At 46.3% G+C, this 18,396-nt stretch overlaps 1 protein-coding gene across 3 annotated transcripts in view; it reads right to left on the bottom strand.

Moving 5' to 3' along the window:
• The window catches only part of LOC131703271 (perilipin-2-like), a 30,031-nt gene extending 13,266 nt beyond the window's left edge, over nucleotides 1-16,765 (bottom strand). For all 3 annotated transcript variants that reach the window (XM_059006378.1, XM_059006379.1, XM_059006380.1), the window contains exons 1-6: nucleotides 16,529-16,765; nucleotides 13,649-13,696; nucleotides 12,481-12,679; nucleotides 9,351-9,433; nucleotides 8,604-8,856; nucleotides 3,962-4,140 (exon numbers count right to left, since the gene is read on the bottom strand). In XM_059006378.1, the coding sequence (XP_058862361.1) occupies nucleotides 3,962-4,140; nucleotides 8,604-8,856; nucleotides 9,351-9,433; nucleotides 12,481-12,679; nucleotides 13,649-13,678 (744 nt within the window). In that variant the 5' untranslated portion in view covers nucleotides 13,679-13,696; nucleotides 16,529-16,765. The remainder of the gene's footprint in view (nucleotides 1-3,961; nucleotides 4,141-8,603; nucleotides 8,857-9,350; nucleotides 9,434-12,480; nucleotides 12,680-13,648; nucleotides 13,697-16,528) is intronic.
• Between the last annotated feature and the right edge of the window lie 1,631 nt (nucleotides 16,766-18,396).

The following is an 18,396-nucleotide window of genomic DNA, read 5'->3' as shown; positions in this document are numbered from 1 at the left end:
GAATTTTCTTTTATTAGATTCACAAAATAAAAGTCATGCAATTGCCAGTTCTTAACGAAAATGACCTCTAATCACCTGGATTTCAAAACAAGAACACTGTCCTTTCCTCACCTTTACAATCTAGTCCCAAACAATGGCGATTTCCGCAGTGTTTTAAAAGCGAATTTTCCTCTCCCCGAAGGATAGGAAAATTCACTTCAAATTGGCTTTCAGAACACTCACGGCGGCAGTGAATTGACATTGATTGGTACTCGGTTGTAAAGGTGAAGGAAGGACAGCTGCTATTGTTTAAAATCAACACATTATAAATACTACTTACAGGCAATTCAAGAGTGCCAGTATCAGCACTGCCCTACTAACAAGCATGGCACACAAATACACTGTGGAAATACCGTTTCCTAATCTCTGTCCCAAAAGAGCCGGGCTGTGCTGGCTGTGTGATGTTACTGAGGGAGATGCATCTGCACTGATAAGCTAATTACCCTCTGCTGAGCCTCAGAGACACTCTCGCTCCCTGGCATGGGCTCCCAGGGCTGAGATGAGGAGGGGAGATAAGGGCAGCTACGTGCAGCTGGGCTCAGCTTCACTGCAGCACTATCAGCTACAGTGTGGGGTCAGGCAGGGAGCAATGTCTCAGACAGCACGTCAATCAGAATACAGACAGCACGTCAATCAGATTACAGACAGCATGTCAATCAGAATACAGACACCACGTCAATCAGAATACCTGGACAAACCCTCTCTGTGCTATAGAGCGAGAAGTGAGGGACTCTAGGGTTGGACGACAATTAATCATTTTCAGTTGTCAATTAAAAGTAATAAAATGATAATCACGATTGTCTATGCTTTACCAGACCTCTCTGTGCTTTACAATGCTTCCCTATGCTTTACCATACCTCTCTGTGCTTTACAATACTTCACTATGCTTTACCAGACCTCTCTGTGCTTTACAATGCTTCCCTATGCTTTACCAGACCTCTCTGTGCTTTACAATGCTTCCCTATGCTTTACCAGACCTCTCTGTGCTTTACAATGCTTCCCTATGCTTTACCAGACCTCTCTGTGCTTTACAATGCTTCCCTATGCTTTACCACACCTATCTGTGCTTTACAATGCTTCCCTATGCTTTACCACACCTATCTGTGCTTTACAATGCTTCCCTATGCTTTACCAGACCTCTCTGTGCTTTACAATGCTCCCCTATGCTTTACCAGACCTCTCTGTGCTTTACAATGCTTCCCTGTGCTTTATTACCCTTTGCTGTGCTTTTACTGTAGGAGACTGTTATAATGGTCTGTAGTGCTGAATTTAGTAAACACGCCCTCAGTTTAATTACACAGCACTTAAGAGATAGGCAGGTCTCTCCAGCAGTGGTGCTGGTGCCTTTTAGCTCGATTCAGAAACACCATTACGGGAAAGAGCACAATTATACAGAATTATCTGTGAGCACAAGAAGAGGTGAATCAGCTCCTCGCATTGATGGGCTCAATGGTTAATGTGCTACTTTTCTTGTGTGATGTGCTGTGCTCCTTTATAGAAGCTCAAACGAAGCACCAAGACAAGTTTGAAAGAAAAAACAAAATGATTGCAAATATCAATAGTTCTCGACATTGTTATTTTGTACAGACTGCGCCCACACAGAGTACACAAGCAGGTCTGAGCATGCACGAGATCCTGGCACAGACACAGCGATAAGAGAGCTCATCATCTGAACGCATCTCGAAGGAAGCTGATAAGAAACATCGTTAGAAATACATTTCACAATCTCCCCGAGATATTGTAACAAGAGCCCAGTGTTAAACTGTCTCACTGTGTCCTGTTTACAACACTGAGATGAGATCACACGTGTGCTAAACAGCCCAGAACTCACAGCACAGCAGAGGGCAGCTACTGGAGTTATCTCTTAGGTGGGATCTCAGTCTCTGATTTACAGAGATGAAGCAATTGATCCATTCATCGGTTATTGATCGGCATGGCTTTCCAAGCCCCTGATCGATTGATCTCCCTGGTGCTCTATTTGCAGCCTCAGGTATATAGTTATATTACAAGCACAGGCTTGTTTTCAGGTGTATTGGGGTTGGGGTTAGGGTTGGGGTTGGGGTTAGGGTTGGGGTTGGGGCTAGGGTTAGGGTTAGGGTTGGGGTTGGGGTTAGGGTTGGGGTTAGGGTTGGGGTTGGGGTTAGGGTTGGGGTTAGGGTTGGGGTTGGGGTTAGGGTTGGGGTTAGGGTTAGGGTTAGGGTTGGGGTTGGGGTTAGGGTTGGGGTTAGGGTTGGGGTTAGGGTTAGGGTTAGGGTTAGGGTTGGGGTTAGGGTTAGGGTTAGGGTTGGGGTTGGGGTTAGGGTTGGGGTTAGGGTTAGGGTTAGGGTTGGGGTTGGGGTTAGGGTTGGGGTTAGGGTTGGGGTTAGGGTTGGGGTTGGGGTTAGGGTTGGGGTTGGGGTTAGGGTTGGGGTTAGGGTTAGGGTTAGGGTTGGGGTTGGGGTTAGGGTTGGGGTTAGGGTTGGGGTTAGGGTTAGGGTTAGGGTTAGGGTTGGGGTTGGGGTTAGGGTTGGGGTTGGGGCTAGGGTTAGGGTTAGGGTTGGGGTTGGGGTTAGGGTTGGGGTTAGGGTTGGGGTTGGGGTTAGGGTTGGGGTTAGGGTTGGGGTTGGGGTTAGGGTTGGGGTTAGGGTTAGGGTTAGGGTTGGGGTTGGGGTTAGGGTTGGGGTTAGGGTTGGGGTTAGGGTTAGGGTTAGGGTTAGGGTTGGGGTTGGGGTTAGGGTTGGGGTTGGGGCTAGGGTTAGGGTTAGGGTTGGGGTTGGGGTTAGGGTTGGGGTTAGGGTTGGGGTTGGGGTTAGGGTTGGGGTTAGGGTTGGGGTTGGGGTTAGGGTTGGGGTTAGGGTTAGGGTTAGGGTTGGGGTTGGGGTTAGGGTTGGGGTTAGGGTTGGGGTTAGGGTTAGGGTTGGGGTTAGGGTTAGGGTTAGGGTTAGGGTTGGGGTTAGGGTTGGGGTTAGGGTTGGGGTTAGGGTTAGGGTTGGGGTTAGGGTTAGGGTTAGGGTTAGGGTTGGGGTTAGAGTTGGGGTTAGGGTTAGGGTTAGGGATAGGGTTAGGGTTAGGGTTAGGGTTAGGTGTCCACAGTGCTGTGATGGGTGTGGATTATTGCCTGTGTGATATTCCATTAGGAATCTGATTGCACCTCGACTGAGTTAAAATCATGAGTGATGAAACATGAAAAACCGGGCTGGGAGGAACACAGCCTCACAGACAGACAGTCAGACAGACAGACAGACAGACAGACAGGGTGGATAGACAGACAGACAAACAGGGTGGACAGACAGACAAACAAACAGGGTGGACAGACAGACAGGGTGGACAGACAGACAGACAGACAGACAGGCAGGCAGACAGGGTGGACAGAGAGACAGACAGACAGACAGACAGACAGGCAGGCAGGGTAGACAGACAGACAGACAAACAGGGTGGACAGACAGACAGGGTGGACAGACAGACAAACAAACAGGGTGGACAGACAGACAGGGTGGACAGACAGACAAACAGACAGACAGACAGACAGGCAGACGGACAGACAGACAGACAGGGTGTACAGACAAACAGACAGACAGACAGACAGGCAGGCAGGGTGGACAGACAGACAGACAGACAGACAGACAGACAGACAGGCAGGCAGGCAGGGTGGACAGACAGACAGACAGACAGACGGACGGACGGACAGACAGACAGACAGGCAGGCAGGCAGGCAGGGTGGACAGACAGACAGACAGACAGACAGACAGACAGACAGGCAGGCAGGCAGACAGACAGGCAGATGGAGAGACAGACAGGGTGGACAGACAGACAGACAGGCAGACAGACAGATGGACAGACAGATAGGGTGGACAGACAGACAGACAGACAGAGAGACAGACAGACAGACAGACAGACAGGCAGGCAGACGGACGGCCGGTGTGGTGCTGTGTTCTCATGTTACCGTGTCAGCGTAGTCCCGGAGCAGTGCTGTGAGTCTCTCCCCTTGATCCCACAGCAGCAGGGCCCCTCGGTACACCTGCAGACTGACTCTCAGCACCAGACTCTGCACTCGCCTGGGGACCCCCAGCTCCCCCTCCTCCTCTTCATCCTGCCACCCCGACACTGCGGACCACTCACGCCCTGGAGAGGAGGGGAGAGGAGAGAGGAGTGGGAGGAGAGGGGGGAGAGAGAGAGGAGAATGAGGAGAGAGGAGCAGGAGGAGAGAGGGGGAGAGGGGGAGAGAGGGAGAGGAGAGAGGAGAATGAGGAGAGAGGGGGAGAGGATAGAGGGGGAGAGGAGAGAGGGGGAGAGAGAGAGGGAGAGGAGAATGAGGAGAAAGGGGGAGAGGGGGGAGAGGAGGGGAGAAGAGAGAGGGGGAGTGAGAGGAGAATGAGGAGAGAGGAGCAGGAGGAGAGAGGGGGAGAGGGGGAGAGAGGGGAGAGGGGAGAGGAGAGAGGGAGAGGAGAGAGGAGAATGAGGAGAGAGGGGGAGAGGATAGAGAAGCAGGAGGAGAGGGGAGAGAGGGGGAGAGGAGAGAGGGGGAGAGAGAGAGGGAGAGGAGAATGAGGAGAAAGGGGGGGGAGAGGAGGGGAGAAGAGAGAGGGGGAGTGAGAGGGGAGAGGAGAAGGAGGAGAGAGGGGGAGAGGGGGGAGAGGGGGGGAGAGAGGGGGGAGAGGGGGAGAGAGGGCAAGAGAGAGAGGGAGAGGAGAGAGAAGAATGAGGAGAGAGGGGGAGAGGGGAGAGAGAGAGAGGGGAGAGAGGGGAGAGGAGAGGGAGAGAGAAAGGGGGAGAGGTGGAGAGAGAGAGAGGGGAGAGGAGAGGGAGGAGAGTCACACACTGCTACGATATCCAGCCCCCATACTGAGGAATCCCCCACCAACAGATTTCCTGTAAGACTTTTAACATTCATCCACAACATTAAACATCAAGCATTGTCACAGTTTGTGTTCTCTTAGTTTTGGATAAGTCAGTGGTAAGGTGCTTTAACTGTGAGCTGAAGAGCAGTTCTTAAGATACCTGCTATAGACATCTGTAATGCAGACTAGATCAGCCAGAGCGCATATAATCTGGGCAGTTTAAACATTAACAGTATTAGGAGAGAAAAAAAACAAGAAGCCCAAAATAAACACTGTATATTAAAAAAAAAACAATCATTTAGCTTCATGCAAAAAACAAACAACGAATCTGTTATGCAGCCTGGCTTTCATATCCGCTAGACCGGTGATTCAGAGAAGTGGAGCGCTCTCAGACCCTAATGTGCACAATGTTACAGCAAGCAGACTTCCTCCACTCCAACCACGCTCGCTAAATATGGGAACAAATACAGAAACCTGCCTTTCTAGAATGAGCTACAGTGAGGTGAGGCTGGTAGAATGGGACCACAGTGTGCGGACTACACCCTTCCTGAATGCTACTCCGTGACATTGCAGACAGACAGACAGACAGACAGACAGACAGACAGACAGACAGGGGCACTACAATGACGATGCAGACAGACAGACAGACAGACAGACAGACAGACAGACAGACAGACAGGGGCTCTGCAATGGCAATACAGACAGACAGACAGACAGACAGACAGACTACAATGCAGACATACAGACAGACAGACAGACAGGGGTTCTGCAATGGCAATACAGACAGACAGACAGACAGTGGCACTACAATGCAGACATACAGACAGACAGACAGACAGACAGACAGACTACAATGCAGACATACAGACAGACAGACATACAGACAGACAGACAGACAGGGGCACTGCAATGGCAATGCAGACAGACAGACAGACAGACAGACAGACAGGGGCTCTGCAATGGCAATGCAGACAGACAGACAGACAGACAGACAGACAGACAGGGGCACTGCAATGACAATGCAGACAGACAGACAGACAGACAGACAGACAGACAGACAGGGTCTCTGCAATGGCAATGCAGACAGACAGACAGACAGACAGACAGGGGCTCTGCAATGGCAATGCAGACAGACAGACAGACAGGGGCTCTGCAGTGGCAATGCACACACACTCGCTCCCTCGATAGTCCATTTAGTCAACGGAAGAACACAACACTGATCTGCAGTTGATTTGGATTGTAACCTCCCCCCCACGACGCATCACAGGAGCTGTGAACAGTCCTACAGGGTTTCATTGATTACAGGATTCATTCCCTCCAGCTTGACATTCTGTCATTTTGGTTTGCTTGTTATGCTTTGCTTGTTGAAATAAGAAAAACGATAGGAGAAAAAAACCCTCAGTGTGGAATTGAATTGAGTTTAATTGCAGTGCGGATCCCTGCGTGCCTCGTTAGCTGTGAGGAGGCAGGTGGCGAGGCGCGTGGGGAGTTACTCACAGGAGCAGATTAAGAGGCACTCGGCAGCTTTCTGAAAAACACGTGGAGCTGAAAACTCAACGGAAACTTCCACCTGGCAAATAAACATCTTAATGCAACTGAACAAGAAGCTCTTAACCATCTCAGGACCGGGCTGGGAGGCTGTGTGTGTGTGTGTGTGTGTGTGTGTGTGTGTGTGTGTGTGTGTGTGTGTGTGTGTGTGTGTGTGTGTGTGTGTGTGTCTTTATATCGCCCCCTGTGTCTCACTCTGTGTCTCTGTCTCTCTGTTTGTAGTCTGTGTGTCTGTGTATCTGTCACTGTGTGTGTGTGTCTGTGTGTGTGTCTGTGTGTGTGTGTCTTTATATCGCTCCGTGTCTCACTCTGTGTCTCTGTCTCTCTGTTTGTAGTCTGTGTGTCTGTGTATCTGTCACTGTGTGTGTGTGTCTGTGTGTGTGTCTGTGTGTGTGTGTGTCTTTATATCGCTCCGTGTCTCACTCTGTGTCTCTGTCTCTCTGTTTGTAGTCTGTGTGTCTGTGTATCTGTCACTGTGTGTGTGTGTCTGTGTGTGTGTGTCTGTCTGTGTGTGTGTGTGTGTGTGTGTGTGTCTTTATATCGCTCCCTGTGTCTCACTCTGTGTCTCTGTCTCTCTGTTTGTAGTCTGTGTGTCTGTGTGTCTGTGTATCTGTCACTGTGTGTGTGTGTGTGTGTGTGTGTGTCTTTATATCGCTCCCTGTGTCTCACTCTGTGTCTCTGTCTCTCTGTTTGTAGTCTGTGTGTCTGTGTGTCTGTGTATCTGTCACTGTGTGTGTGTGTCTGTGTGTGTGTGTCTGTCTGTGTGTGTGTGTGTGTTTGTGTGTCACACGCTTTTGCACACACACACCCACACACACTAACACTGTCCCACATGCTTTTACACACACACTAACACTGTCCCACATGCTTTTACACACACACACACACACACTAACACTGTCCCACATGCTTTTACACACACACACACACACACTAACAAAGTCCCACATGCTTTTGCATACACACACAAACATGCTTTTACATATACAGTTTAGTAGGAGCACACTGCTTGTCAGATTAAGACTAATATAAAGAGAGTGATCTGGCTCCCCCATGTGACAGTGAGGAGGAACTGAAGACTGGAGGCTAAATAAAAGTTTAATGTCTCAGCAGGGCTTCTGTTTCTCTGAGTTTATTCATTTTGCTGCGTTTATTATTAGCGAGTTTCATGCAGATACCTCGAAATCGTTTTTTTATACACTGTATGAAATTATTGTTGTCGGTTCCTTTCCAAAATGACTGGAAAGACGAGCCCCTTTTGAAAACATTATATTTGCAGTAAAGAACTCAAACAGAAGGAAGTGCCTTAGCTGTAGCATTTTACAGGAAAAAACAAGTTTTAACTCCTCGAATGCTGGTCCAGTGACTCGTGTCACTCGCAGGACGCGCGTCAGTGAAACTCGAGGGTCTCTTGCTGCAGCCAGCGGACTCTTAACTAACCAAAGATTTGGGAAGGGTGAGCCCGATACCGAAGCCAGAGACACACCTGACTGTAATATGATTCTGCAGTTTCTTAGTGAGGCAGGGTGAGCACTGGAGGCTGTGAGATCACACCGGACTCTGTTAATAATGCATCACATGTCACAAATCAACTGATCACAGTGAAGTATTTGCCAGAATTCGTGTCCATCTTATTCTTTGGACAGATGTCACCCCGTGCATAGAACGCTACACCCAGAAGGCTGTGTGGTCCAGTGGTTAAAGAAAAGGGCTTGTAACCAGGAGGTCTCCGGTTCAAATCCCTCCTCAGCCACTGACTCATTGTGTGACCCTGAGCAAGTCACTTAACCTCCTTGTGCTCCGTCTTTCAGGTGAGATGTAATTGTAAGTGACTCTGCAGCTGATGCATAGTTCACACACCCTAGTATCTGTAAGTCGCCTTGGATAAAGGCGTCTGCTAAATAAACAAATAATAATAATTATAATAATAATTCCAATAAGCCATGTTTTACACAAATAAGATTACTTTTAGTTTCAAAGCTATTTCTGAGTACAGTCTTCATTTGTGTGATTTATAATAAGTTAATCTGTGGTGTGTCGGGTGTCTCTTACTGTATGGTAGGGTGAGCACAATACCAAAGCCTGAGCCCACCCTAACTCTATTAATATGATATTGAGGCTTCTATATGGTAGGGTGAGCATGATACCGAAGCCTGAGTCCACCCCTGGCTCAATGAATACAATCCTGCGGTTTCTTACACATCTCTTCCTCGGGGAGGGACAGGTAGTAGTCGGCCAGTTCCTCGGAGCGGGTCAGCACATTGTCGAAGCCCAGGACAAGCGCCTGACCCGGGCCGGAGCTCAGCAGGAGGCTGGCCTGTGAGGTGAGGACGGCCCTTGTCCCCTCCAGCGAGGCTGCGGTCCGCTCCACCGCGCCGTCCAGCTTGTTGTTGAAGCTGCACCGCAGGTCGTCCAGCGTCAGGTACAGGGCGTCTTTCAAGTGGACGGCCACCTGCGGGAACAGGAGGTCAGGCTCTCTCACCCCTTCAGCGTACTGCTTGAGACTAGACTAGGGCTGTGCTGAAGGATTTATCGGCAGGTATTCAATAAATTAACGTGTTGATTTCAAAACAAGAAACGCTGTCCTTCCCTCACCTTTACAACTGAGTGCCAATTAAGCTCCACACGGAGGGTTTTAAAAGCCATCTGGAAGCGGATTTTCGTGTACCGTACCCATCGATAGTTTTCAGCTTCCTTACAGCAGTACGGACACATTTGCTTGTAATCGGCTTTTAAAACACAGAAGTTAATCGCCATTGATTGGTCCTCAGTTGTAAAGGTGAAGGAAGGACAGCTGTTCTGGTTTTCAACACTTTAATGAATGGATTTATTTAATACCCGAGTATCAGCACACCCCTAATGGGTAAGGCAGCTTTCAACTCTACAAAAACACGTGGGTATTAAAGGGTTAACAAAAAATGCAGATGAGCCCTACAGACTCGTTACCTCTTCTGCGGACTGGTTTAGGATTGGGAACCTGATCTCTAACTGGTCCAGGCCTTCACACGCAAAGCTGTTAACAGCTGCAACTGGAATCAAACAAGAAACATCAATCAGACATATTTCACCGCTTTCTCCCCCATCCACACTACCTGCACGCACTGCAACCATTTCATCCATATATTCAAATCGAAGGTTGTGTATTAGAAACCATTGCGTATCATGCTGAAATAATCAGGACTCTAAACAATAAACTTGAGTCTGCAGTTCTCTGTGCACACTACAGTACAGCTACATTGCACGATTCTGCATTCACACTAAAGCAAACCAGACTCACCTTGCTGGAACTGAATCGCAATCAGATCAAAATAAACCCGCCCACGTTTCCACCTGCCACAGGGACTGAGTTTGAAAGCGGTCTGAAATCAGGCTTGTTCCATGCCCCCAGCAGAGATCAAATTCAATCGGGACTCTGTGATTGAACACCTGCTATTGTGTTCAAGTTAAATCCCCATTTAGTGTTATAAACTACCAGTGGTCCAGTGGTTAAAGAAAAGGGCTTGTAACCAGGAGGTCCCCGGTTCAAATCCCACCTCAGCCACTGACTCATTGTGTGACCCTGAGCAAGTCACTTAACCTCCTTGTGCTCCGTCTTTCGGGTGAGACTCTGCAGCTGATGCAAAGTTCACACACCCGAGTCTCTGTAAGTCGCCTTGGATAAAGGCGTCTGCTAAATAAACAAATAATAATAAAGACATTATTACACTTGAAAATGTACAGAGAAGGGCAACTAGGTGGATCCCAGGGCTTAATGGAAGGAGCTGTGAGCACAGGTTCAAATAATGAAATATTTTATTAGCAGTCATCTTTTAATTCTTAGTAATTGAAAGCCGGCTGGCTAAAAAGGATTATTTTACAAAGGGGCAACAGATTTGAGATCAAATTCAATCAGAACTCAGTCTGTCGGTGCCAGTTAGGATTGTAAAGGAGGGAGAGAGAGAGAGAGAGAGAGAGAGAGAGAGAGAGAGAGAAGCAGAGAGAGAGAGAAGGGGGGGAGAGAGAGAGAGAGAGAGAGAGAGAGAGAGAGAGAGAAGCAGAGAGAGAGAGAAGGGGGGGAGAGAGAGAGAGAGAGAGAGAGAGAGAGAGAGAGAGAGAGACTGGAGGTTGAATGAATTTATCAATCGCAATTATACAGCAATACACACAGGTGATCTTTGACTTGTATGTATGTATGTATTGGTGCTGAAAATATCCCATCTCAGAGGCAGTCGTACTATATGCTTTATTAAAGGTCGAGGCATTATAAATGAACAAATTCAGGTCCATTTATATTTGTGGGACAGGTCGGTATCCAAGGCTCCAAGTTAACCCTTGCCTGGGTTGCAACACTATTGAACATTAATCAAATAAACGCATTGAAATATGAAAATAAATTTAACACTGCCACGGAATGAATGTGGCGGATTACGTGGTCACGTTTATACTGTGGAATACGGCAGTGAATGAAAACAAGAACCGGGACAGAACAAACCACAAATAAACCACCAAATACAACGCTTTCAATAGCATTCCCCGTCCGCTGCTTTTTATAAAACTCCTTTCAACTGATGAATAAATCGCCTGAAACCGCTCTGAAAAACAACAGGGATCCGCCACGGCTGGGTGACGCAGAGCTGCGGTCCGAAAAACGCGATCCGACGAGGCAGAGCGGAATGAGAGCCAAGCGTTTCCCTGGCAACAGCTGCCTCCTCACGTGGCCCTTCAATGTGTTGCAGCGAGCCTGCTTGCAATGGTATTAAACTCAGGGCGCACTGACATGCATGTGCTTCTGCGCTTAGCTGGAGGCGTTGCACTCCACTCCAGCACAGCACGTGTGCTGCACTGTGCTGGAGATTCAAGACAAAACCAGCGCTATGAATAGGAGAAAGTTTTATTGATTTGCTTCTGTGCTTCATATTGCAACTGCCCTGTCCGTTTCCTTTATCGTAGTGTTTATTGCGGTGGACCTCTGCCATCCAGATCTGTGATTGGTTTCTGATTGAATGATTTGTGTTGTCCGGGCGCTCACAGGTTCTGTAGTTGTGATTGGGAAGTATTACAGACAGCTCTCAAGCAGAGATACCGTGAGTTTAATATCGGGAAACCAGGAGAATACATCCCAGGACTGAGTTATATAAACGCGTTGAATCCTGAAGTTTAAACCTTTAGGAGATTCAACAGAAACAGACACCTTTAATAGTAACGTAACGACTGCATTGAGGAAATATTATCTTACAGCAAGCAGCAAAACAACGCAGCTCCTCAGTGAGGAGGAGCAGAGGAGACCCCTGCCCTAGAACCTAACCTCAAACCCAATACCTAACCCTCAACCTTACCCTTAAGAATCACGTGATGCCGTCAGTGCTATTCCTGTGTGCGCGTGTGTGTATACAGGTGCATTCCAGGGTTCTTTTGCAGCGTTCTCAATTCTACTTCACTGCTATCGCTGAAGTGCCCTCTGGTGGCCAAACGGTGCATCGCAGAGTGTGTCGTTTTTCTCTTTGCTTGTTATTAATAGGTCAAATGTTACTGTACTTAATGGAAACAGGCTCGGACACTTTGAATCTTGACCACACCCCTCTGACATAAAACATCTGGGCACTGTTAGTGTGAGCAATTAAACCTGTAAATCTTACACAACGTCAAAGTGTGTAGTAACGGCAGCAGTGTGGAGTAGTGGTTAGGGCTCTGGACTCTTGACCAGAGGGTCGTGGGTTCAATCCCTGGTGGGGACACTGCTGCTGTACCCTTGAGCAAGGTACTTTACCTAGATTGTTCCAGTAAAAAAACCCAACTGTATAAATGGGTAATTGTATGCAAAAATAATGTGATATTGTAAGTCGCCCTGGATAAGGGCGTCTGCTAAGAAATAAATAATAATAATAAAAAGTATTTCACTGCTAATCCTTGACCTTAATGTCAAATCGCAGACTGGGATTCACACTGGAATACTGTAATAAAGTGATCGGGGTTCAGGGCTGTCTCTGCCTTGCTTGGGTGTGAAGTCGACCCTCCCAAGCCTGCGCTGTCTCTGCCTTGCTTGGGTGTGAAGTCGACCCTCCCAAGCCTGCGTTGTTCCCCCGCTCGTTTCACTCACTCTGTGGCTCCAGTCTCTCCAGCAGGGGCGTGGCTCGGCTGGCAGCCGCCTTGCCCACGCTCCGGACCCCCATCTCTGCCACGGAGCACAGGATGCCCAGCAGCGGGTTGGAGCCCTTCACCTCGCTGTACACCGCAGACACCACCTGCAGGGTGGTGTGGAAGAGGGGCAGACAGGCCAGCCGAGACACTGCACTGACCTGCAGGGAGAGAACACACAGTCACAACAAGAAGACACTGCACTGACCTGCAGGGAGAGAACACACAGTCACAACAAACAGACACTGCACTGACCTGCAGGGAGAGAACACACAGTCACAACAAGAAGACACTGCACTGACCTGCAGGGAGAGAACACACAGTAACAACAAGAAGACACTGCACTGACCTGCAGGGAGAGAACACACAGTTACAACAAGCAGACACTGCACTGACCTGCAGGGAGAGAACAATGACACGTGCACAGGTAATAATGACACGCGCACAGGTAATAATGACACGCGAACAGGTAATAATGACACGTGCACAGGTAATAATGACACATGCACAGGTAATAATGACACGTGCACAGGTAATAATGACACATGCACAGGTAATAATGACACATGCACAGGTAATAATGACACATGCACAGGTAATAATGACACATGCACAGGTAATAATGACACGTGCACAGGTAATAATGACACGTGCACAGGTAATAATGACACGTGCACAGGTAATAATGACACGTGCACAGGTAATAATGACACATGCACAGGTAATAATGACACATGCACAGGTAATAATGACACATGCATAGGTAATAATGACACATGCACAGGTAATAATGACACATGCACAGGTAATAATGACACATGCATAGGTAATAATGACACATGCATAGGTAATAATGACACATGCACAGGTAATAATGACACGTGCACAGGTAATAATGACACGTGCACAGGTAATAATGACACATGCATAGGTAATAATGACACATGCACAGGTAATAATGACACATGCACAGGTAATAAGCAATGCATTGACAACACTTTAGAAATCAAAAGCTACAATAGGTGCATGGAGAAAACATGATTAAAAGCAAAACAGCAAAACAGCACCCTAGTGAAAACATGCCTGTGCTGGTGAGCCCCGGGAGACTGAGCCTCGCCAATGCAACTTACTTCATCGTTCTGATCGTGCTCCTCTGCCATTGTCTTACACAAAGCTTCCTGAAACACAACACAGAGAGACTTTTTAAGGGTTTGTTGCTTTTTCCCTATAAAACTTTTCCACAGTAACAGCATAGTGAAGTTTAATAAAGCACAGTGAAAGCATGGCAAAACACAGGCAGGTACTGTAAAACACAGAGAGGTCTGGTAAAGCATAGGGAAGCATTGTAAAGCACAGAGAGGTCTGGTAAAGCATAGGGAAGCACTGTAAAACACAGAGAGGTCTGGTAAAGCATAGGTAAGCATTGTAAAGTACAGAGAGGTCTGGTAAAGCATAGGGAAGCATTGTAAAGCACAGAGAGGTCTGGTAAAGCATAGGTAAGCATTATAAAGTGCAGAGAGGTATGGTAAAGCATAGGGAAGCATTGTAAAGCACAGAGAGGTCTGGTAAAGCACAGGGAAGCTTTGTAAAGCACAGAGAGGTATGGTAAAGCATAGGGAAGCATTGTAAAGCACAGAGAGGTCTGGTAAAGCATAGGGAAGCATTGTAAAGCACAGAGAGGTCTGGTAAAGCATAGGGAAGCATTGTAAAGCACAGAGAGGTCTGGTAAAGCATAGGGAAGCATTGTAAAGCACAGAGAGGTCTGGTAAAGCATAGGGAAGCATTGTAAAGCACAGAGAGGTCTGGTAAAGCATAAGGAAGCATTGTAAAGCACAGAGAGGTCTGGTAAAGCATAGGGAAGCATTGTAAAGCACAGAGAGGTCTGGTAAAGCATAGGGAAGCATTGTAAAGCACAGAGAGGTCTGGTAAAGCATAGGGAAGCATTGTAAAGCACAGAGAGGTCTGGTAAAGCATAGGGATGCACTGTAAAGCACAGAGAGGTCTGGTAAAGCATAGGGAAGCATGGTAAAGCACAGAGAGGTCTGGTAAAGCATATTAAAACAAACAAAATATACCTTAAAACTTTTTAAAGGGCTATAATGATAGCAATAATTCCCTTCCCATGAGTATTGCAATGGGAGCCTCATTTCCAGCACTATAGATTTGACTGGATCTTGAACCCACCCGTCACCCTGCGCTCTCCCCCAGTTTAGATGCTCTGCCCGGTACAATGCCCGCCCCGCCGCGCCACGCCCCGCCAGGCCACGTCACGCCACGCCCCGAACTCCCCTCTCTGTGTTAAATTCATAATTATAAACTACAGGGATAGGATTGCGTGCTGCTTGAGACAACGGGGCTCTGTCCAGGATTCACTGATCTATACACGTACTAAAAGAAACGCAATACCTTCAACAACACGTTTCCACTAGAAGTCTTTCTCAATGTCTTTAATAGAAATCGCTATCAATAGATCTGTATTTCTTATATAGCGCCTTTCGTGACAAACCGCCTCAAAGCGCTTTACAGATAAAATAACACAAATTTATAACATGCAAAACAATTTAGAGACAGTTAAAAATAAGATGGTAAAATACCCATGTACATTATACACATTGAAAAATATAAAAACGTAGTTTTAATTCTTACTTTGAAAAGCAGCGACACAAATTATTATATAAAAAATATAAGTAAGTATAAAATACGCTGCTCTGGCGGCAGCATTTTACACAAGCTGCAATCGAGATAAAACACAACTTGAAATACCAGAGAAAAGAGCTTTGCAATCATCAATCCTCAAAGAGACCGTGTTAGTTTAGCAACATTTCTTAAATGGAAAAAGAAAACACAATTTTGTGTGCCTCGAATGAAAGATCTGGATCAAAAACGACACCCGCGTTTCTCATGTCAGCCTTCAGCTCAGAGGAGAAACGACCACATGTAAAATCAGATGGATTTATGTCACTGAGCTGATTCTGTGATCACAAGAGCGTCGTCACCATCAGAGTTAAACATGAAAACGTCCTCTCATGCTGAACATCCCCAACGCATCTGCACTCACAAGAGCAGCAAGGCAGCTGTGAAAGTATACAGACACCGTTAGAATTGAAGAAGGGGATTCTGAATCCATGTTTGCTCAGACAGACCATTCCAGCCAGCTGCTCTGTGTGCTAATATATACCTCGCACGCTGTTGTTTTTTTCTTTCTGGACTAATAAACTCGAGTCATGTGAGATTTCAAAGAATCGTGTTTTTAATTCAGGGGTTAAACTGGATCTGTGCCGGGCAACACAATCATACAGAAGCGTGTCCCAGTGAAAACTTGATTATAGGCGAATCTGCAGATACACTGCAAGAATAATGCGCCCCTTATCAAAACAAATCCATCAAAACGGATTGTAATCAAAAGTTTCTAAAGTGGAATGATTTTTTTTTAATTGAGACTTTGAGCGTCTTAAAACGAGCGTCTTAAAAAAAAAAAGAGCGTCTTAAAACGAGCGTCTTAAAAAAAAGAGCGTCTTAAAAAAAAGAGCGTCTTAAAACGAGCGTCTTAAAAAAAAGAGCGTCTTAAAACGAACGTCTTAAAACGAGCGTCTTAAAAAAAGAGCGTCTTAAAACGAGCGTCTTAAAAAAAAGAGCGTCTTAAAACGAGCGTCTTAAAACGAGCGTCTTAAAAAAAAGAGCGTCTTAAAACGAGCGTCTTAATGAATGAGCGTCTTAAAACACTTACAAACACACATCTTTGGCTAAGTTGGCAGAACAGGGATTGTCGCGACTGAAATGAAAGAAAGAAAGAAAGAAAGAAAGAAAGAAAGAAAGAAAGAAAGAAAGAAAGGAATTTAACGTCATGCTTTTTTTTGTTATATAAAATTAAAAAATAACTTAAAATGTCACTTCACAAACACGGGCGATACCATGTGGAATAGCACATGATGCCCAAACTAAACACACTTATACTCGTAACGCGTTAATACAACCATTAATTACATCAATAAAGACAGGATCATTCTTACCTCCAGCTGGAATGGGATGCCAAGCCTAAACTTCCTCCGAGGTATGCTGCGTTGAGTTTGATGTTAGGTGTTATTAAAAAAAACTGATGCAGTTTTATGAGTGAAGGAGAGAAAACCCGCCTGCGGACTCCGTGTTTGAACGGTTCGGATAGCGAGACCCAATCAAAGTGCAGCACAACGCAACGCGGACAGACGCCTTGCTGCAAGTCGGTCACTTTCCTTCTGTCGGGCTGCAGGGAGCGCTCGGAGCCGTATATGAAAATACTTTTACTGTGATTGATTTGCACGGTTCATCCGCATGTGATGCGTGCACGCCCTGGGGAATCTGGAAATTACCTCGGCCAGTGCAATCCGTTATTTACCACGAGCGTGCAGGGAGGGGTGGGGACCTGAAGACATCGCTGTCTCGCTTGGAGAGAAATCATTAAAAAAAAAAAGTTTGCCAAAACTGCTGACTTCATTACATTATACATTGTAAAAACTGCGCAGCAGTTGCTTCCTTGACACCGAAAAACTATGCATTTGCAAAAAGGGACACAATTTTAATTACCAAATAACATAACATAACATCTTTATTTTGATATAATTTTTCATAGTGGACCACCATCACAAAGTGCTTTACAGAGGTAGGCTGTGAACTGTGCATTATATGCAGAGTCACTTACAATAGGACATTGATTTAACATCTCATCCGCAGGACGGAGCACAAGGAGGTGAAGTGACTTGCTCAGGGTCACACACCCAGTGGCAGAGGTGGGATTTGAACCCGTGACCTTCTGGTTACAAGCCCTGGACTTTAACCACTGGACCACACAGCCTCCTTAATGACTTCAATTTATAGCAGATCTTCAACTACAGTAATGCGATTTCTAACAGCACGTCGTATTCTGCGGGATAAATCTCTCCCCTAAACAAGTCATGTATCAGTCTTCAGCATTAGGGGATGTGGTGAATATTACAAGATGGTACATCTTTAACATTGATCACATCTCATAAAACAGCACTCTGAAATCTGTTACAGGACTGTTTTAGTGGGGAGTACGGAGTTATGGTGCTCAAATCGGTCCATGCAGGAGGAGTCCCTTGAAAAAGAATAAACACATATGGCAACAGACAAGTTCGTCTGTTATATCCCCTATGGTGGCTCCATTAAAACCACTTCAATAGGAAATATTTAATTCACTTGTAGGTTATCCTTTTACAACAGTGAATCCATATAAACTGAATCACGCCCTGCAGGACTGCGTTTACAAACCATTAGACTCCCGTCTTCAATGAACTCCTGCTGTTTGAAAGAAGAAGAAAACACAGCTGCTTTGAGGTTGAAACAGGACACACAGAGAATGAATTAGCCCACCCGTGTGTATTTATTAATAAACTCACCTGCCGCTGGCATTCTGCATCCACACACTCTATATTACCATCGCAGTCAGAGTCTTTCCTGCTTCTCAAATTATTTATTCATTTTTGTACATATGTTTGAATTAGGCAAAGCATTTTTTTTTTTTTTACATTTTATTTACAATCTTCATTTACAAGGTGGATGATATCATGATCAGTCAATTGCACAGCGCTCGGTACAGCTTGATAATATAGACACTGCAGAATCATCAGAGACGAGTGTAAAAAACAAACACACACACAAAAGAAATGTGAGTGGCAGTAAAGCGAAGATGAGTTTTATACAGCTCCCCTTGTTCTTAACAGTTTGACTTTAAAACAAAAAACACATTTATAACGACAAACGTTTCAACGAGAACTGCTCTTCAATATGAAGACACTGAAAAAGTGTGTGTGTATCAGTGTGTGCGTGCGTGCGTGCATATGTGTGTGTGTGTATCAGTGTGTGTGTGTGTATCAGTGTGTGT

The sequence above is a fragment of the Acipenser ruthenus genome, chromosome 32 (assembly GCF_902713425.1).
Source record: "Acipenser ruthenus chromosome 32, fAciRut3.2 maternal haplotype, whole genome shotgun sequence".
Taxonomy (NCBI): Eukaryota; Metazoa; Chordata; class Actinopteri; order Acipenseriformes; family Acipenseridae; genus Acipenser; species Acipenser ruthenus.
This window is presented reverse-complemented; position numbering and strand designations above follow the sequence as displayed.